Genomic DNA, 22,050 nt, shown 5'->3' on the forward strand with positions numbered 1-22,050 from the left:
CCTGCCCTAGTCATTAACAGGGTCCTGGAGCCCCACTGTAAGTGCACATGTCAACAGCAAAATTACAGGGCGCACCTCGCCACACATATTTGTTTTGCTTTTAAAAGGTAATATCCGTCTGCACGCAAAGCTTGCTGCCCGGTCCGCCTTTTTTTTTTTTTTAACCAAAACAAAATCAGGTTCAAAGACAGGAAAAGGGGGATGATGGACACTTTGAAGTACATCAGGGGTCTTTTTTTTGTCCTCTTACCTCGCACTGAACTCTGTCCACCAATAATCAATAGGCAAGAAATAGCATCACAATACAAACTCATCTTACATTTTTAAATATAATCTCGCATTAGGACAGACAAATGCCCGCTATGACAGTTTTGCGTGGGCAGCCCGGCTGGTTTGACGAGTCGGAAAGCGCGGTGCCAGAGTACAAGATACGAATCACTCATGCGATTGTGAAGCTCTTTTTTTTTTTTTTTCAACCATGACGTCGTTTCTTTCATGGCAACATTTTAATGCAAGTGTAAATATCAATTCAAGCGTGTCATGTTTTTTTTTTTTGTACCAACTGTCCCTTTATCCTGGTATCTTTCAGCAGGCCGCCCACGAGTGTCTCTGACTTCCTTTCAACGTTATCAACGCAAACAATGACAAACTTCCCTTCCATTCTGGCTAATTGGCAGGTTCTTGGTAATGTTTTTTTTATTTCATTTGATGTCTGACGTACGATGGCATTAGTACACAAAGAATAATCTTATAATTCGGTTTCCGCATAACTTTGATGGACGTTTGGGCCAGCATGTTTTGACAGCTCACAGTTGTTGTTTTTTTTGTGAGCATATCAAGTCAAAACTATCAAAAGCTGATGACCTAATGTTTCATCGAAAGAGACTTGAAAGTAGGTAGAAAAAAGGAACTGGACTATAACCATAGGGTTTTTATATAGGTGACTTATTATGCAGGTCTGAGAAGTCAGAACTTGCTAGTTGTAATTTCTCGCGTCCTGTTGACATTTGACGGGACAGGTCATCCTGACCATAGACTGTCGCCCGAGCCCTCGGTGGCTAATAACAGCCCGAATGAGACAAACAAGCAGGAAGCCGTCCTTTGTGATCACACTTAAAAGCATCCTTGAGTATTGTTGTGTCACCGTGGCATCCCCCTCTTGAACAACTGCTATTAGAATGAATGGATAACTTCAAATTATCTGAGGTCATGTCATTTGTGCTATAGCGCAGTTTATATTTAATACAGAGCATTGATTCGATCTTTCCTCACGCTCTCTCTAGTGTTGTTTGTGGAAGTCATTCCGTCTTTGTCTGACTTCCTCTTCCTCTTGCCTGTTGTTGTTGTTATTGCAGTAGCCGCTTCCACGGGCCTTTACATCACTTCTACCCGGCAACAAACGACCAACAATTTGATCTATTATTTGTCATTGGCGCATCTGAGTGAGCATATGGAAGTTAGTAGTAACCTCGCGATGACCTTGGCCCACAAACACAACAGGTGGTCGTTCTTCTTCATCCGCTACAACTGAGACAGGTGCTTCCTCCTGCGATGAGTTTGCGGAGGGATGGGGGGGCTTGTTCCATCTTTTTCTGACACCGGGTAATGGCTTAAAAACCACGGAAGGAGGAGGAGCTTTAATTCTTACATTTCCGGCTCATGTCAAAAGCCACTTATTCACTGAATAAGAGGCCATTTTTTTTTTCAATGCAGACCCTCATTCAAATTGTCCGTGTTTGTCTCCCCCCCTGGTTAGAGGACAATGGTTTCCCTGACCCATATCCCACAGAGGCGGACAGAAAAACATCCTCTTTGCAATCGTGGGGTATCCCCTGGTTTTAAGTATGGGAAGAAGAATAGAATTGGGTGGAGGCCAGGACTATACTTTGTCCTCAAACATGCACCTGAGCCAACGCATCCCCAAATGAAATTCCATCTTCCCATCCACTTTCGCTTTGCACAATTCCAGCCGCCACCGATCAACCTTTTCTTTTTGAAGTATGACACACATGATGATAAATCTGAAAGTAAGAACTGCGTGGAATGCACCAGACGACATCCGACCGTCTTGATAAGCCGCGGTATCCAAACAATGCGCTCCATTTTTACTGCCGAGACAGCGCCGCGTCACAAAAACCTGTTTCCAGGGTCTTATCGACATAGTTGCGAAGAAGCCAGTAAGTCGTGGCGTGCAGTGTTGAAACCGCTGCTTAGATGTAGCCGACAACAACGCAACACATTTCTACAAATGAGTCATTTTTATTTTAGTTCAGAGAGCTTTACCCGAACGCCTCAAGTTACGTGCCGCTTCATTCTTCCTTATCTGCACACTATCGATCTTGTGCAAGAATGGGCGCCAGTGATAATTCTCGCCAAATCAAGATTGATTGATCAAGTCAGGCGAGGAAGGAAGGAAGGGAGGGAGGGAGGGAGGGGTAAGGGGGTGGAGATGAACAGAAAAAAAGAAAGAAAGAGGAGGTTGAGGTCTCTCCTTCTCTGTCACATAGATAAGACTTGATGATGGAGATTCCCGGTAGACCCACATAGCCTTTAGCTAAAGGTGGAAAGGTCAACATTTACAACTGAACCCTTCACACTTAAGTGGACTACCGGGAAATATCCCAAACTAAAACTCCACCAGTTTTTCATTTTATACATTTTCATTCATTCCTTTCAGTCCAGTGCCACGCAATAGACACTTTGTGAAACATGTCCAAATTGAATATTTTACACAATGCATTTATAATACATTTTAAATTCACAAAAGTTCACAAAATAGTCTCGGAGGGGGAAAAAAAGCTTAATGTTGTTGGATAAACTATTCTAAAGCATTCTTATTGTGGCAATCTTTTTCCCCAATGACAGGGGGCGCTCTAGATTTATGCCAACGTCCTAGCAGATCTAATGTCACCTCTTGATAGTGCTTGTTGACGGCTCTATGTTGGCGAATCTTCTAGACAGTCTCCTGTGCCAATTTTATTTTTAATCGTCTCGAATTAATGTTCTACGTCTTCCAGAGAGCCATATCAAAACCTCCGTTTCGTGCACTGGGACATTTTCTTTTCTTACGCAATTCCCAAAAAGTGTCATCCAGAATGGCTTTTCAGTACCCTACCGCTTACCGTGACGATGCAGTTGTAAGTAAAGTGTGTTAGCCCGAATAGGGTTAGCGTGCTAATCAACCGGGCTGCTATCATTGTGCTCTTCCATTCATTGAGGAGAACGGCTTCTTTTGTTAGCATGCTAGTTAGCTTAGTAGTGTTATTGAAGCTAACTTCGATGAGCGCACTCCTCATTTCAGGATGAATTATGGACAGGTCCTTGCTACTTCTAATGATGTGATTACATATGTTTGATATGTTTATGTATCCTAGATGGATAACTATCATGGCTATAAAATACCCGATCCATACAGCTGGCTGGAGGACCCCGACAGTGAAAAGACGCAGGTAGAAACCTAATGAATAATAGTCAGCACTGTTAAGTCTAGTGACCGTTTAAGTAGACGAGAAAGATGTTTAAAACTTTCAAAAGCTACACCACGTGATTGCATTTGATTTTATAGGCGTTCGTGAGTGTTCAGAATCAGCTCACGTTGCCGTATTTGGAGCGCTGCGAGGTGCGGGATCTGTTCAAGGAGCGCATGACTGAGCTGTATGACTATCCCAAGTATAGCTGTCCTTTCAAAAGGGGAAACAGGTAAAGCTGTCAACAACAGAACCCAGCCATTGCCCAATTCTTGGATGATTTATGACAACGGCTGTCATCTCCAGGTACTTCCACTTCTACAACACTGGCCTCCAGAACCAGAGTGTGATGTATTTGCAAGAGAGCCTGGATGCAGAACCTACCATCTTCTTAGATCCCAACACGTTTTCGGAAGATGGCACAGTTGCCTTGCGAGGTAATAACTGAGACTTCATATCTTCACTTTCAATTCTTAAGAGACAAATACACAAACGTTTTTGCCTCCTCTTGAAGGCTACGCGTTTTCGGAAGATGGAGAGTACTTGGCGTACGGCACGAGCGCCAGCGGCTCGGACTGGGTGGAGATGCATTTCCTTCGGGTGGAAGGCGCCGTGCAACTCGAGGACCGTTTGGAACGAGTCAAGTTTACCTGCATGTCGTGGACGCATGACGGGAAGGGCCTCTTTTATAATGCATACCCCGAGCAAGAGGGAAAGAGTGATGGTGAGATCATGAGGTCATTCTTCTTTTTTTTCCATAGTGAACTCAATATTGTGACCTTATCGACTGTGTTGCAAGTTAGTAGTGGGAATCATTGTTTGTATTTCAACATTATTGTAAATAAACATGCTTCTTTCTAGGCACCGAGACATCAACTAACTTGGACCAGAAGCTCTACTACCACATTTTGGGCACGCCACAGTCTGAGGACGTGCTTTGCGCCGAGTTTCCCGATCACCCCAAGTGGATGAGTGGAGCCGAGGTCATTTGTCAAATTAGTTTTTTTGTTTTGTTATTTCTATTGACTCAGAGGTGACAACTGTTGTGCAGGTTTCAGATGATGGCCGCTATGTGCTGCTGTCCATCAGGGAAGGCTGTGATCCCGTCAATAGACTCTGGTATTGTGACCTCAAGAAGACCCCACAGGGCATTACAGGCATGTTTGATATTTGTGTGTGCCATGATTGTTTTTTTTTTTTTTAGTTTCCTCGAAATGTGTGCTTTCAAGTTTTCCATCCTTTTTTCTGCAAATCCAGGCCTCCTGCCGTGGGTGAAGCTCATCGACAACTTTGACGCAGAGTACGAGTACGTCACCAACGAGGGCACGGTGTTTACGTTCAAGACCAACCTGGACGCGCCGCGTTACCGCCTCATCAACATCGACTTTGCCTCCCCGGCGCCGAGCAACTGGGCGGAGCTCATCCCTCAGCATGACAAGGACGTCATCGGTGAGCGGCGGCACGCGCGCTTGAATCTTCGAGATGCATTTATGTAATGCGTCGTGCTGTCTTAACGTTCGCAGTATTCGCCACCTGCACCTACTCCAGCTACCTGTTTGTGTGTTTCCTCCACGACGTGAAGAATGTCTTGAAAATGTATCGCCTCACTTCCGGGGAGGAGCTCAGGACCTTTCCTCTAGATGTCGGCTCCGTGGTCGGTTTCACGGGAAGGAAGCGCGACTCTGAGATCTTTTATTATTTTACTTCCTTCCTCTCGCCAGGTACTCGTTTGAACTCTGAGCATGTGTGTGACTTCAGAGGTCTTTGTATTTTCTCATTGAAGAATTTTTCACATATTTTTTTAATCTAGCCATCATTTATCACTGCGATTTGACCAAGGAGCCTCTGCACCCCCACATCTTCAGAGAGGTCATAGTCAAAGGCTTCGACCCGTCTGACTACCAGACCACCCAGGTAACATCCATAAAATCTCCCTGTTCAATTTTCCCACCTCGCCATCATCTGCCTTCTACTTCGTGTCCAGATCTTCTACGCTTCCAAGGACGGCACTCAAGTCCCAATGTTCATCGTCCACAAGAAGGGCATCAAGCTGGACGGCTCCCACCCAGGCTTCCTCTACGGCTACGGCGGCTTCAACATCTCCATCACGCCCAGCTACAGCGTCTCGCGGCTCATCTTTGTGCGGCACCTGGGCGGAATCCTGGCCGTCGCCAACATCCGGGGAGGAGGGGAGTATGGCGAGACCTGGCATAAAGGTTAGTAGACACAATTTGACAGAAAATGATCCATGCGTGACATTTCTTCCTTTTTTAGCGGGCATGCTAGCCAACAAGCAGAACTGCTTCACAGACTTTCAATGTGCGGCCGAGTACCTCATCAAGGAGGGCTATACCTCTTCGTCCAAGCTCACCATCAACGGAGGCTCAAATGGCGGCCTACTCGTAGGTATGCGTCACCCGCAGATGCTAACAAAACAATATTCTCCCTTTTTCGGCAGCACTCTGTGATGTTTTTTTTTTTTTTTTCCCCCTCTCCCAGCGGCATGCGTGAATCAGCGGCCGGAGCTGTTTGGCTGCGCCGTCGCTCAGGTGGGTGTCATGGACATGCTCAAATTCCACAAGTTCACCATCGGCCACGCCTGGACCACCGACTTTGGCTGCTCGGAAGAAAAGGAACAGTTTGAATGGCTTATCAAGTGAGTGAAACGCATGGTTGCTTTCTTAGTTTTTAGGTTGACTTGCCAGAGTTGTTTACATGTAATTATAATGCCTTTAGAGTAGAAATATTTTCCTTATTCTACGAAATAGAAGTAATATGTTACATACAAAAAAATACAGACGTCATAATATTAATTTTAAGAATGATTACTGGAAGTTGCTGTAGCTGACATTGTGGTGTCTCTTGATACAATAGCGCCTCTGCTGACTGTTGCACTAGCACTTCATTTTGCGTCAACACACTATTCCATAAAATAATAAGTGATCAAATAACTGATTATTATGCCAAGAGCAAGTTGAGCTAAGAAAACTCTTTAGTCTTTTAAATTTAATTGTGTGTGTGTGTATTTCTCCAATTATGTTCCCATACCTTCATTTATTAATTTTTAGGTATTTTTTTGGTTTTATCTCAAGGTCCATTTTGAGTTACTAAATATGATTTTTCTCAACAAAGCTATTGTTTAAGAACAAATGTCTAATTTCATCCGTCATTGCAAATTTGATTTGACAAGATCAGGTTGCAAACTTTCTGAGAACTAATATGAAGTCTTTAAAATGGCGTGCACTCAAAAATGTTACAACAGTCGTCTCGTGAAAGGACTGTGAGATTCAAAGTGCAGGAATGGAAATCAACGGAATTTGCGTCCAATTTAATGCACCAATATCATTCATCCGTATGTGAAGAGAGAGAAGAGCCCCCCCCCCTTTTTTTTTTTCACACTTCTTGGAATATGTCTCGCCCTCCCGTCCCGCCAGATACTCCCCTCTTCACAACATCCGAGTCCCCGAGGACAACGGGGTCCAGTACCCCGCCGTCCTCCTGCTGACGGGCGACCACGACGACCGCGTGGTGCCCCTTCACTCTCTCAAATACATCGCCACCCTTCAGCACACGGTGGGCCGCAGCGGCAAGCAGTCCAACCCCCTCTTCATCCTCGTGGACACAAAGTCGGGCCACGGCGCCGGCAAGCCCACCAGCAAGGTCATCCAGGAGGTGGCCGACACCTATGCATTCATCGCCCGTTGTCTCAAAATCTCCTGGGTCAAATAACGTTCATCTCCTGTCGACGAACCCACAAGCTAATGTGCAAAGGCCATACGTGGGGGTGGGGTTACTGTGATTCTGTGATTGGCCAATCAGCTGCTGTCATGTGGCTCGAGTGACAACCCTTCACGTGGCGGATGCGCTGTATTATTTATTGTTGTTATATCAGCTTGCACATTTCTCATCAGGCTGCACCGTTCAAATGGTGTGTGCATATGTGTATGGATGTAATGGTACACAAATTCACAGATTTCTACCTCTTGTCATAGGCTGATTGTTAGCATTTGAAAGGGAGCAAAACACAATAAACATCTTTTATAAGCACTGATACATCTGCTGGGTGGTTCTTCAAAGTGTCGTTGCAATAGCAGAAAGTTTCTGCTTGGCAAAAGAATGTTTGTAAACATCTTCATATTGCAGCTTTTCGGGAACTGGACACGAGGGGGCGCCATTGAGCCTTGAGACAAGATAGCGCTTCTACGCAAGCGTATTACTGCCGCATTAAAAAAGAAACTTTGGCATGACGTTAAGACTCGTTTCATGGTTTTAAATAAGTTATATCGTTTTAAAATAATGGTGAGCACGCAATACTTACTTTTTTTATTGTCTCAACAAGCTCCCGTAAATTCTAGTTTTATTTATTTCCTCCCAACTGGATTTTTTCCCCCCCTTGTTGGTGATAGAGCCAAATGCCACCAAATGGGGGCGCTATGTCGTTTAATGCCACCTCAATGCACAATTTATACCTAAAAAAAGTATCAATGGGCAGTTAAAATGAATGCAAAACATTTTAATTGAATGTGTAAGCAAAATGTTGTGAAGCTCGGGAAAGGGAGGAGTGAAGCCTGTTGTTGAGGAACTTTTGGGACATCATAGAGTTATTTTGCACCTCGTTATCTCCTCATAGGTACAAGCCTTTAGGGGACTTTTTTACTGTTGAAACGTTTGTCAAATTTAAGTACTGCAGTAAAAAAAAAAACAGGACGTTTTTATTCAACCCGCCTCTTCAAAAACAAGCTAAATAAAATCTAAACAAATTACACTGTTGTGGTAAACAGCTCATCTTACCTTCCGATGTGACCATTAAATATTCATGCATGGAAAATGTGTTTAATTGCAGACGGACAACACAATGCAAAACGCGGCTGGCAAGCGAATTTGTGCACTTTTTTTATTCGCTTGGCAAATAGCCGCAGGGAAAATGTCGGCGCCATCTCCTCCTGCAGGTAAGTCATTTTTATATCCTCAATTATGCTATTATGACAAATGTTGCTCCAGCAAAACACCACACACTCGCCAAGGAATTGTTTAACTTGACGTGTTTGTATGTAAAGATCATTTTAAGGACGCAATTCAACACTGGAAAGACCATAATCGATCAGATTCGAAGGGGTCCCCTTCCTGACAATCAATTTTTTAAAAGAAAATCATTTAAAAAAGAAACAAAAGAGTCGAAATTTAGTTGAAACGATAAGAAGATGACTCACAAACCTTTTAGGTCCAAAATATAACCAAAAAATTGATTTAGTCATCCGGAAGTGGTTAGTTTCTTTACCATTGTGCGCTTTTTTCCCCCCCCTGCTCTGGTCTGTCCTAAAACGCCCCTCTACATCCTATGACGTCACCAATATTGCGTTCGACCATGAATCTTGTTTATCAATACTATTTAGTCTTTGAGAAAAGGTTTTATTTCTCTCTTTCGGATGGTGTGAGGCCATTTAAACCAGTCGGGTAGTGGGGAAAATAAACTTGTTAACATAACTCCCGGTGCGGATTATTTTCTTATATAGGTTTTGCAAAGCTCGTTTTTAACCCTGCAAAAATAACAAATGTAATTTCCAAATTCAAACGATTCTTTTGAAGTATGTTTGGAAAATTGTGAGCGTGCAACAAAGTTTTAGCGACAAATGCGTGCTGAAATAAGAATCCACGCTAAGCGCATGCGCGCTTCTATGGACGCGTGCAAATTTTTCGTTTGTTTAATTTTGTAATCAACAAAATATGACAATCTGACGTATGAAAACGTTCTCTACCTGTATTGAAAGGTTTTGCAAGAAAGAAAAAAAACAAGTCTTGACTAAAGTTGATGTTCATTAAAGTTGAGACAATTAACGAGGATTTACGGGGGGATAGGAGGATTGTTAAAATAATCGAGAAAGTAATCCCATTTCTGTTTGGCAAAACGGTCAAGTGAGATTAGAAAGACTTGTGGGAGCGAGCTACCTGCTTTGCCCCCTGAAATGTTTACACATCTCATGTGGTGGGATATAAGAAAGGTGAAGGATTGGTGGCTGGAATGCATGAAATAAGCGACAAAAACAACCCCCCCTGCTCACTTAAAAAATGAAAAGCGAGAAACGAACTCAATGAACTCCTTTGAAGTGCATTGACAGCAAGTGAGGGTAGAAAAGACACATTTCCTCTGGGAGCCTACCCAGGCTTGCCTGCATGCATGTGGGGGTTGGGTCGGGTTAACTGGGGTGAGGGAGTCCAAAGTTGGAATAGTAGTCAAGCAGCTCAGGAATCTCCATGTGTGCCCCAATACAACTCACTCGGTGTTACTTATTAAAACGAAACATCTTTGTGCCAGGTGACGTCACCTGGTTTTTATTTCATGGGAATTAGGAAAAGCTAAAAAGGATTGCGAGGGGTGGCTTCATGAGAAAAAAAAGACATTATTCATTTTAAAAGTAATGCCCCCCAAATGCACTTATTAAGCAATTAAGACATTCAACTATATGTGGCGAGAAACATTTTAAGTTTTGCTTCATGTTTTTTATCCTTATAGTGCTTTATAAAACTTGAGAAATTACTGATGTAATGATAAAAAGCTAACAGTAATAGTTAACTTGAAAAATATGTTTGGATGGATGGATTTTGTCAATGTCATTAATCAACACAATTCAAATATATTATTTTTATTTGAATTCAACTATATGAATCAAATAAATTCCTAACGGATTATAATGAGTCTCTTTATAACTGATAACTCTCATGTTTTGTATCATCCACCCCGGTAATCGTTTTGCTTCCACTGCAAGCCTCCTCCAAAACGGGCCTGCGTGAGCGTGTGCGCGGGGGCCGGGCCGGGGTTGGGCCTAGGCGGGCTCGGGCCCGGGCCGGGGCCTGACTGTGTGTGGGTGGCTCATTGGCCGATGGGGGTTGAACTTGTGAATTCCGGAGGGTGGGCTTTGAGCTCTTTGGTGGGTGGAGATGGGCTTGTTGTTGTTTCACTCGCCATTCCTTGCAGCGTGCCCCCTCCTTTCTCCTCGTTCCTCCTTGCACGTCTTGGGAACGCGCACACCGATTCTAGACAGGGCGATCAGATGGGAGGTTTCCTCATCCAATTTCCGTATTGACTTCCTCCATCACAAGATGTACAACTTTACACCTTGCATTCATTTTCCCAAGCAGGAATATGGCATGTGTGGAATTTGGGGCATTTGCAAGTAACTATACCAATGGAGAATAACATTAGCTTTAGTAAAGGTTGATAAATCGATTATTTAATAATACACAATATTTATTCATATACAATTGGATGGCAATTGCAGCAGATAACGTTCCTCAAGTCCCAAGGCTGATTTGAGAATGACAGGCGACCAAGAACGTCACCGTTTTCAGCAGGTTTGTTTTTCTGGGTTTTCCAGTCACATTCCAGAGTTGTGAGTTCAGCTCTCCACTGCAGTGCCCACTAAAAAAGATACAAGGAGGTGACTTGAGCGAGCTAAAAAAAACAACACGGAGAGCGCACACAGGAAAACAGAGCAGATATTTAGGGAAGAAATTGGAAAAAAAAAAACAAGCAATGGGACGCTCCAGATTTTACTCGTTTCCTTTCTGGATGCATTCACAACATAACAGTATGACATCCTTACAGTTCTTTTTATCTTTTATTGGAGGGATATACACCCCTTACAATAGATATATTTGATTCTTGTCATTGAGTCATAAATAAATATTAGATTTAAAAATAAAGAAAATGAAGCACAAATAGAATGCAGTTCTATGCCATTTTTGTACATATTTATTGCCACTAAATCCAACACCTTCCTCTTAAATACCTGCAACTTGAAGAAGGGTTGCTAGTTTCATTCCTTCACTCAGTTGCATCAGGAGAGAGTTTCTTAGTGGAAGTGGGGGGGGGAAGAAAAACACTGCAATTGGCAAGGTCACGTGTTCTTACGACGAAAACGGCCACAGCCAAGTCGGCAGCCAATCAGAGCACGGAGACTTGGTGGAGGGGCGGGGCCCGTTGAGAGAGTGGGAAGGCGAGCGAGAGAGAGAGAGAGAGAGAGAGAGAGAGAGAGAGAGAGAGAGGTTGTGGATGTGGGTGGCTCACGCTAGCACAGAGCAGAGGTGCAGCTTGCTAAGAGGAAAGCGGGGGGCTGCGAGGGAAGCCCGAGGGCCGACATGACACCGACACCCGGCCGAGCCACGCACGCCGCAGCATGCGTGGCCCCACAACGGGCATGACGACGTCGGATTCATGGTGACCGCTGCAGCAGCGCTCGCTGGCTCCACAAGCTTCTCGACCGCAACTTGGCCGCAGAGGGTCCGCGGGGAAACATGGCCGAAGGTCCCCCTTACTCTTATTTTCTCTCATTTTTAAACCGACTAACGTGAACGAACTGGCCTGCAAAATGTTCCAAAGTGTCCACTTGCTTGTTTGTTGATTGTACGTGCGCGTTCGCGTTTGAACGAGCGCGCGAAAGTGTTGTATTTGGGAGTCCAGTAAAGCACGTCCAACATGTGTGCAGTACACCTGCATTTTGGACCAGCATTGCCCACAACTCCCCACGAGGAGTACAAACAACGTGTACAAAACAAGGGGGTAACTTTTAAGCGAGTCGTTTGCTCAACCGTGCAACTAAACATACAGTTTTATGAACGGCGTGACGACTAGTTTCGAGAATTACCGGCCGCAAACGTCACTCAACCTCACCACCTCCACTTCATTGAAATTGCTCACTTTTCTTCTTCTTTTTTTTGTTTCCAAGGAGGACCCGTCAGGTCCACTGAGCAGGAGGAACGGACTCGACCCCACGTCCGGTCTGGATCAGGCTTCTGCAAATGGTTCAACGTCCGCATGGGCTTTGGATTTATCTCCATGACCAGCAGCGAGGGGACCCCCGTCGACCCCCCTCTGGATGTTTTCGTCCACCAAGTAGGTGGTAACACACGCACACACACACACACGGGCGTTGTGGCGTTCATAACAGCATTTACTACAGGCTCAGATGTTTTGCATCAGGCAAACGTGTGATGTGATCACGCGTTGTCCACGGCCTGAAAAAAAACCGGAGACAAAACACGCCTTATTTCCTCTCCTGGCCACATGCTGCAAGTGTAGGTTCCTCCTCCTCCTCCCTCCTGCCTGCAGAGGGAGGAGAAGTGTCTCCCACTTGGCCCCGCAGGGTTCCCACGGGTGCTTGAAATTCTTGGAAATGCTTGAATTTCAATGCTGGAATTTGGAAGGTTGGAAAAGAATAGTCGTATGAGTGCTTCCGATTTAGACGTAGTAGTTTGTTTGTTAGATGGAGGCCTGGAATGCAATATATGGTGATGAGACTGCCCATAAAACTAATATGTTTGGAAAGATATATATTTTGCATGATGTGGAAAAAACATTTAGAGTATTAGTGAAAAGATGATATATAGTGCTGCTTTGTGATGGAAAATTAAACTGGTTAATAAATGTGCATGAATTTTATTAGTAGTTCTAATTTTGAGTGGAGTAAATCTGCCATTAGGGTGCTGGAAAAGCTTACAAGTTGATGTTAAAAGCGCTATAAAATGTATGAAATTATTTTTGGGAATTATTTCTTTCTATTATGATGTGAAAGAAATTATTTTAAGAATGTGTACAATAGGAAAATATGACAAATTGCAACTGTTCTTTGATGCTAAGGAATCTTGAATGTAATACAATATCGTCTCGAGTTGCAACTAAGGATTATTTTGTCGACGAATCGGACGAAAAATTTATTCATTTATGTCTCTTTATTTGAAATCAGGAAATTATTTCAATTTTGCAGTGTAAAAAATGCACAAAATAGCCATAGGAAAATTTTACCAAAGCAGATGTTTGCAAATGTATTATTTTTGGTTAAAAAAAATATTGCTGCTCATATATATATATATATATATATATATATATATATATATATATATATATATATATATATATATATATATTTTGCAGGCTTTTTGTTTAGATTTTGTCTCCCTTCTCGTATCCGCTCGACTTATTTCGCAGCCAATCTCACTTCATCCTATTTTCTCTGTTCAATTGCCCTTTTTACGGCCTTGTTTTTAAAGTGGAAATTAGAAAAGGAAGGCGGAAGAATGCCGAGAGGCAGTTTCATCATTTTCATTTGCCTTAACTATTTTTTTGTGTGTGTGCACATTATGGGTGAGATAGAAGCAGCTGTGTTGGAAAAACATCACCCCAAAAAGTCAAATCAATGCAATTTATCTCACGGCAAAACATAAATCTTAACCTAAATCTTGGCATGGGGTGGCCATCGACCTCCACCGGCGTTGACGCGGCGCTGCATCGCTTTCATGCCCCCTGGTCCTCTTAATGGACTCTGTGTCTAAAAATAGAAAGTGGCTCCAGTGAGAGGAGTGCGTTACTATATCCGATCTGCCCGATTGGCTTGCGTTTTTTTTTTTGTCCTCTAACCGATAGATAGAATTTGATTGTTAATAGGAAAGCGGAAGGCAGGAAGAAAAGATGTGTGTGTGTGTTTGTCAGAGAGCGGGAGGTCTCTTCATCTAGGCTCTTCTATCTGATCACTTCCTTTTCAGTGTGTGCACAGGCTCGTGTGTGTATGGGCTCCCGCTGGGACATGGAGGGGTGCGCGCTCTCCTCGGGAATTCTTTAAAGCGAGAAGAGGAATTTCTTTAAAGACAAAAAAAAAAGGCCAGGAAGATTTTGCGGTGGGGGGGGGGGGTTGCCCTTTGTTGGTAATCAGTTTGAAAAGTTGGAACAGGGGTGCGGACCGTTCCTCCAGTGAGTGTGTGTTCAATTAACAGCGCCTCTGTGTGTGTGTGTGTTTGCAACCAGGTTGCATGGGAAGTGTTGTAAGCTGTCTCAGGTTGGGTGTGTGTTTGTGTGTTTGTGTGCTAGTACGCGCCCACGAGAAGAACCGAGAGTGTGCAGTGAGGTTAAAGTGGGCCCCTAGTGAGATTAACCTCTGGTCCATGTCACCGTTTGGCATGCAGGCCCCGCCTCCAGATAGCTAGCGGCAGGCTTTGTCTCTCGGCTATCTCACCCAGGGCCGCGTCGCCCCTGAAAAATGGCCGAAGAAGAAAGATGTGGTCACGTGACCTCCTCCTATTTTGTGGGAGTCGTGTCGGCCATGTTTTAAGCGCGTGTGGTTTTTATGCAATTTTCCGGTTGGTCCGGTTTGCGCAGTCTGCGTGATTTCTTTTGAGGTGTATGAAACGTGTTGATTATGCTTCAAATATTAGACAGCAGTACAGAGATACATTTCTATTTTGACCCAAATGATACATAATAGCATTTGAAAACAATTAAATATTCAGTGTCAAAAGAAAAGAGGAGTTATGCTTTTTATGATTTTTAAATGTTTTAAATGAACATTGATTATTAGCCATTCACGATGAATAATACATTGCGTGTGGTGGTGAGAGTAGGTTGACTTGCACGGCTTTCCACCCGCAGTCCGTCTGCAGGCATGAAATATAAAATATCGGTAGCAAAAATCGATAACAAAACATCAAACTTCAAATGATTCGTCTTCTGTGGCGGCTCTTATGTTTTACATAGTTAGCATTAAGCTAGCAGACGAAACTCTCACCTTCCGTTCGCTGTCGATCGGTGTTGCAAAATAATTGCCAGAATAAGCGAGTACCAAAAGAATCATTTGCTGCGGCCCCATTATGGAGACTTAACGGCAGCTGCTGAGGCAGTGGAACACGAAGGCTTTGAAGTGTGGGATGGGGGTCGTGCGGGAGTTCAAAGGTCACGGGCGCTAATGCCAATATGCCGAGGCTTCTTAAGGGCTTTGTGGGTGGTTTTGAAATGCACGTACGTGTCGCTCTCATCTTTCTCATCTTTACTTTCCACATCCGCTAATGGCTGTCACCCTCCCAACGCGGCTGTACTCTGATTCCAAGCATCCCATAATTAGCCTGGCAGTAGCGGGTGGTCGCTATGGAAGGAGAGCGGCGGCGGTGGGGGTAATGGCGGTCATCTCCGCTTCCACATCACCCCCTCACCTTACCGCTTCCTGTATTGATTGGCGGCTCTGGTGATGACGAGGGCCCGGCTGGTGAAAAGGAAGGCTATTTCGAGCCGACGTGGATCGATGGCTCACCGCGCGCTCCTTCCCACACACGCCGGTTAAAATGCACAGCTTTGCATTTATTTGACAACTATAGATAGAATGTACGCGAAGGCCTTTCTTGGATTTCCGAGAAGTTGCCGGTACGGGGCTCGGGCTTTGAGGCTTCCGCCGTTGACCTCCCGACCAAATGGGGGAAGGGGCTTTGCAAGGCTCAAGATCCCCTCACCCACTCCATCAGCGCCGATCAGAAGTTGCTCCTCCGCTGGAGCCCAACAGAATGCTCCGGAGGCGTTCCTTTGACGCCCTCCTCCACACTCGGTCGTTCCTGCTCCCCCTCCCCTCCGTGCCCTTTCACGACCCCTGCGCGTAAACTTTCAGAGCAGGTCAGGACACCCACCAGGTCATTCCGGAGGACAGTACTCGGGTTATAGGCTAGAAGTGTCCAAGGAAGTCATGTTTTTGGATAAATGCGTTAGCATATTTTAGAACAGTCCATTAAATTGATAAACAATTTTCCCCCAATAAAAAAAATAAATATATGTATCACATTTGTTTGTCAAAATTAATTTGATTAAGATGCCTTACCTTTTAACAAATTAAAAGTATTCATGGGTTTCAATATATTGTAAAGCAATTCATTAATACTTAACAATAATAAAAAAATAATAATAAAGGCAGTGTGAGTGATCCAGATAAAGAAGTTTTTTTTTTTTTTTCTTGGTCCCGTCCATTGTGAATTCCCGCCCAAAGAAATCCATTCATCTTCATTTCAAATATCAGTTATATGCAAATGTTTCGATTTTTTTTATTTTTATTTTTTTTTGCCGATCCAGCACTGATCCCCTTCCAGTTGCGTCATTTTGTGAGACACAAGCCCGACGCGGACAGGAAGAAGAGACGCTACACATCCTGCCGAACAAAAGGCCTCGTGTGGCTTCCTCACTGCTGCATTGTGGAAGTCGCTCGCGGTTGGAGCGGCTTGTTGTTTTACGGGCGGTGGGGGGCAAAGCATTCAACTTTGACCTGGTGAGGCGTGCTGTTTATTGCCATTCTCGTTATGTTTTGGTTGTAAACAAAATAAACAAATACAATCATATTCAATCAGTAAAGGGGTGGAAAAATAATAATAAAATATCTTGTTAAAATTACTTACAAAAAAATTAAGTTATAGTACTCAAAAAATACAGAAAAATAAATTAACATACCAAAAGAGCTTTGAATATTATTTATTTATATTTTTGCCCCAGAAAGGTGAACGTTCACAAACAAAGCATCTGTCGAGTACCCTTGGCTTCATTTATAACGTACTGTCGTCATGGTAACGACCATAGTGTGAAGGAACTCCGCTGAGCTTTTTTTTTTTCTTCTTCCCTTTACATTTGACATCTGTCTCCTACTCACACTTACACGCGTGTGCTGCAACCGAGAGATGTGTGGCGTTCTCGCCAAGGTCACCAAAGCGGAGCCCCTTTTTATCCTCCGCAGTCAGGAAGAGTGAAATCATCATTCAGTCAATCTCACATTTCTTTAGTCATTCCAGAAATCTACTTTCACTTCTAACCAAGCCTTTTGTCTCTCAGAGCAAGCTGGTGATGGAGGGCTTCCGAAGCTTAAAGGAAGGTGTGCCAGTGGAGTTCACCTACAAGAAGTCCTGCAAGGGCCTCGAGTCCCTGCGGGTGACCGGACCGGGCGGGGGACCCTGCGCTGGCAGCGAGAGGAGGCCCAAAGGGAAGGTCCCGCTCCAGAAGCGTAAACCAAAGGGAGACCGGTGGGTATTCAACACTAGTGTGTGTGCAGAGACAGAAGTGTTGGAACACCAGATTTTGTGTGTCCCAATCCTTTAGTCCACATATGTTAAATGTACTGCGGCGAGCTTATTTATTTATTTTATGATTTTAAGGTCAGCCTACTGACTTCCATGCGGTCCATGACTGTTGCCATGGTTATTGTTGCCCCCGACACGCGTGCTTCTTTAAGATCAATTTTGCAGCGTTCACCTAGGCGTGATTTGCATCCCAAATGCAGCGCAGCACAATCAATGACTTCAATCTAAATATGGATCTCCTTGAAGGAGGTCGTTGGATTCCATCCCGTCCTGGTCTATAATGTAAACGAAAAGATCACACCTGTTCTGTCAAAGAAACCGTCCGGTCGAAGGTCATTTTACACGGCTGAATAATTCAGCCTATTTGGGGACAACCGATCCGGCGTCAGTGGTCAAGTGACTGTGCCTCAGGTGCTTGATAGGCGGCGTTAAAGGCATTTGGTGACATCATCCTGCTTGTCTTTGTCACTCTGGTCGGCACCTGCGGACTTCCATTGAGCTTGACTTTAAATGTGATTGGTTATTGGAGGGTGTGCACACTTGTGCAACCACATTATTTCACCACTTTGTTTTTTTACTTTACGTCTGGGACAGTTTTGTCTCCGGAGGAAATGTCAAGGAGATCCATATGGAGACTCAAGTAATTGATTATGCGGCACAGTGCTGCATTGCGATGCACAGCCAAGCCTTTCCTTCAATGTTAATGACGCCTGAAATTGTATTCAAGGCAGCTTTGCTCTCCCTCGTAATGAACAAATCCTCCAATGCTATTTCTTTGATCAGACCCCAACCACTGTAAACTAATCCATTCGAATACTTCCTCATACCTCTTTGTTTGGCAGCATTGCTTGTATTGATAATTGATTTGTGGTGGTGGAGTTTAAAATGTTTTACCTAAAAAAAAAATCGACATTTCTAAAGAACTCTTCATATGAATTGCTTTAGATTTATATTCCTAATTGGCAGTAATAGTTTTAGGAGTAGCCCGAGTTGCTTTTTAATCTTGTTGTTATACTGCCATCAAGTGCCGAATTGTGGTTATTGCAGTTCCAGATGTTTTACAGCCTTTATTGATCCAAAGTAGTATTATTCATGTCATGAAATGACAATACTAAAATATTGATTTAACTCACAAATTGATTGAATCTGAAAGTTGTTAACTTTTAAGGATTATTTAAATGATCAGGGTTTTTTTTGTGTGTTCATGTGTTTGCAGCTGTTACAACTGTGGCGGTCTGGACCATCACGCAAAGGAGTGTAACCTGCCTCCCCAGCCAAAGAAATGCCACTACTGCCAGAGCATCACGCACATGGTGGCCCAATGCCCCCACAAGGTGCTGGCGCCCCCCGCAGGCTCTCAGGACCAACACGCGTCTACCTCCGCCTCCAGCCCGGGGTCGTCGACCTACCTCGCTCCCCCGGAGGAAGATGAGCGCTACGGCGCCTCTTCCCTGGGAGGTTCATCCTCGTCCCCCGAAGAGCCCCAAAGTCACCGCGGCCCCCGGACCCAGAGGTGGAGGAAGTCCTAAAAGAATGTCTCTTCGTCCTCGACACCACCGCTTCATCTACCTCACACCTGTGACAAAATGGGAGGTTTTCATTTCTTCAGCTCTTGATGTGTATTTGTTGTTATCGTCCCGCGGCGACTATCCGAGGGAAGCCACGGTGACTATCCGATGGCTACGGATGCCGACTACAAGGGCGCCATCTTTTGTTCAATCAGGGCAGCTCAGGAGGCAAACATGCAACGATCATGCTTTGATTTCCTCCTTAGTCTTATCCTTTCTTTTTTCTTTTTTTTATACTTACTGTTCACAAATGTCATCATGCTCAATTACTCTTTTTTTTTTTTTGTAGAACACATTTTAAGAAGGGTCATATGGGAGTCGCTACCCTCAAGCTGTAATTCGCACATAAATGACTGTTAAAAGCCATCTTTAGGGAACCTTAATGGATTCCAGATGGATCAGACGATTTTTTTTTAACTCATTTGATATACTCTCCAGTCACAATCTAACAAGATCCAATTGAGAGGTGAACGAAAACAATATATATATGGGCGACGCGTTTGCATGCTTGCCTTTGTCGTCGTTGTCATAAATGGACACGGCTTTTTATTCCACTAGTTTAGTTTAATTGGAAGAGTTTCATTATGTTAAGACGACCGCGACGGCTTGAAAATGATTAATATATATGTGAAGTCAGGATTATATCTATAAATGAGAATTTATTAAGTCTTTTTTTTTTTTAAAGATCTAACTTAGATGATAGCCCTCTTGTGTGTGTGTATATCGTGGGGTGTTTATGTGAGACCTCAATCTTTTTCGAGCAATGGCTGTTTTTAAAAATCAAAATTCCACAGCACATAAAAGACAACATGTTTACTAACGGACCTTTGAAATAATGATTTGTCGAAAGACTCGCTGACATTGCTCATGGAGAATGAAATTTTTTGGGGGGGGGGTTAGAATGTACGCGTCTGTCACCAATGCAGAGAACCAATCAATGACCAAACCATGCAAAAAACCCAGCCTTTTTAATTTTTTTATTTTGTATCATGTACATTTTTTTTCCGCTCTCGGGATGATGACTGTTCTCAGGGAATTTCACCCAAAGGAGCAATTGTCTTCTGTTGGGAGTCATCCACTAAACAGATAGGAGAGACCGCGCCGCTCCGCGTCCTGATATCATGATCTACCTCTTGAATTTTTATTTGTTTTCTGACCTGTTGAATACTTTTTGTATCGTACTGGGATTTGCAAGTTGCCGCAAACTCCAAGGTCTTCCGTTTCATTTTTAATTCGTTTACAGCAAGACACCTACCTCATATGTTCAGCTTTTTTTTTTTTTTTTTTTTTAATTTTCTTTAAAATAACAATTCCTGACCTCACACATCTACCTCTTTTTTTACGTTTTTAACACAGTGGCCGGCTTCGGAGCAGTGCCGAAGCCCCTCGGGAAAGGTGTTGGTCTCGCCGCATTTTGGGATGACGCAGTTTATCAGAACTATCTCCGAAAATTGTTCCGTTTTTGTCTTTGACCAAATAGTTGCGCCACCGTTGGTACCAGACGCTTTTTTTTTTTTAAATAGTTGAGGATAATCAGTGGTGACACGCCCTTTTGTGTGGCAGCTCGTTTTTTATACTAAAGTAGACATTGCTTAGGCATTGCAAAGTGGTTTTTCAGAAATTTCCCCCTGTTGAGATTAAGAAGATGCATTTGTGAAGGTTTTGCACTCACATTGGGTCATTGTGTACTGTGCTTCAGTGAGTCTGTCATGTCAAAAAAAATAAAATTGAGGCGCCGCTTTTGATTGGCCATGAATCAATGTTTACTTCCACAACGGCACAAACACCCATTTCTAACTTGACCCATCTGAGAACCCCCCCCCCCCCAAAAAAAATCACTTTGCGCTAGACTTACGTCACTCGGTACAGATGACCTGGTGTGAGTGTGCACAAATAAAAATGTCAGCTTTTTATTTTTTTATCAGTATTGTAACGCTTTTGTTTAGTTTTTACCAATCATTGTAACTACTGATTGAGCTTCATGTTAATGTAAATTTGTAAAGTTAAGCACAGTCAATTGAGCTGAGTAATAATTGCATTTGTGTTTTGGAAGGGCTTTTTAATGGGAACAAATTAGTGAGATTTTCATTCCAGGTTACCCCAACGACAAAGTTTGATGTACTCTTTGCTTAGCTCTTTGCCAACAAGGTCCATTGTCAGCGGTGAAATGAATGAATGAATGTATCCTGTTTTGCTGAACAAATATGCATTTGATCATGTTAGTATGCAGCAAAGTTTTTGTTTGTCACGGCTTGTGTTAACCGAAGCTCTTGATGGTCCGCTCCAAAAATGTGTTTTATTATGTTTTACTTGATAGCCTTACACGTGTTAATTTACTTTCACGTCCATTGACTATGGCTTTACCCTCACAGACTCGAATGTGTGCAGTTTATTGTTCATCATAATGGCCTTATTATGTCCTCGAACATGAAACAATCTCGGTAGAAGAATTCCAACTCGGGCAGCCCACCGCATATAGACCTCCTCATGCTGACAAGTGACCTCGTTGTTGTTTTTAATTGTGATGTTGTTGCTTGTTGTTGCGAGAGTCATATGAGCTCTCTATATTTGGAAAGATGTGTAAGCACTGATCAGGTGGGGAAACGTGCTTTGGTGGCAGATCACTTATTTGAACATTTATTCTAGGTAAACAGCTTTTTTTTCCATTTCTGTAAATCTTGTATTAGATTCTTAAATGATTTGAAATTTCTGAAATGTTTTACTGGACTGGAGAAAAAAATATTATTTTTGGCATTAAAGTATGTATACTTTCCTATTATCTAAGTCTCCTTTTTTCACTTCTAGCTCTAAAAATGTATAGTAAGATGTTTTATTGTTTAAAAATGACCAAATAAATTAATTTAATTGGTTAAAAACGTGCATACATTCAAGATCGGCGTTTATTTCCCTAATGTAAGCTTGTGGTTTGTCCACTAGAGGGCAGCAATCTGCAACTTATCCTTCATGCTGGCGATGTGGGTGCGCTTCACTCCTTTATGACATGACAAATTCTAACGTCTTTTGTAAACACTTGAAACTGGTGGTGTACCTAATGGAGTGTCTGTGTGACGTCACAGATCAACCAGCCAATCAGTAGGTGGGGGTGAGGCAGGTGTGGCACTTTTCACTTTCAGTTCATTTTCGGCCAT

At 43.3% G+C, this 22,050-nt stretch overlaps 2 protein-coding genes and 1 long non-coding RNA gene across 6 annotated transcripts in view; all 3 read left to right on the top strand.

Moving 5' to 3' along the window:
• The window catches only part of LOC147042306 (uncharacterized), a 52,013-nt gene that overhangs the window by 25,704 nt on the left and 4,259 nt on the right, over positions 1–22,050 (top strand). The window lies entirely within an intron of this gene.
• Positions 2,913–7,520, top strand: prep (prolyl endopeptidase). The gene is made up of 14 exons (XM_085938232.1): positions 2,913–3,137; positions 3,375–3,449; positions 3,566–3,699; positions 3,774–3,904; positions 3,982–4,191; positions 4,329–4,450; positions 4,519–4,624; positions 4,725–4,916; positions 4,991–5,188; positions 5,278–5,381; positions 5,452–5,683; positions 5,742–5,873; positions 5,967–6,123; positions 6,902–7,520. Exons 1-14 carry the CDS (start codon positions 3,000–3,002, stop codon positions 7,194–7,196), a joined length of 2,226 nt encoding a protein of 741 aa, XP_085794358.1. The 5' UTR covers positions 2,913–2,999; the 3' UTR covers positions 7,197–7,520.
• Positions 8,314–21,648, top strand: lin28b (lin-28 homolog B (C. elegans)). 2 transcript variants are annotated; one of them, XM_085938250.1, is made up of 4 exons: positions 8,314–8,416; positions 12,191–12,357; positions 17,089–17,276; positions 18,550–21,648. In XM_085938250.1, the coding sequence occupies exons 1-4, from the start codon at positions 8,323–8,325 to the stop codon at positions 18,860–18,862; spliced, it is 762 nt and encodes a 253-aa protein (XP_085794376.1). In that variant the 5' UTR covers positions 8,314–8,322; the 3' UTR covers positions 18,863–21,648. The 2 variants fall into 2 exon arrangements, with proteins under 2 accessions (XP_085794376.1, XP_085794377.1); XM_085938251.1 differs by lacking the exon at positions 8,314–8,416 and adding an exon at positions 11,488–11,769.

The sequence above is a fragment of the Syngnathus leptorhynchus genome, chromosome 18 (assembly GCF_054491065.1).
Source record: "Syngnathus leptorhynchus isolate UIUO chromosome 18, UIUO_Slep, whole genome shotgun sequence".
Taxonomy (NCBI): domain Eukaryota; kingdom Metazoa; phylum Chordata; class Actinopteri; order Syngnathiformes; family Syngnathidae; genus Syngnathus; species Syngnathus leptorhynchus.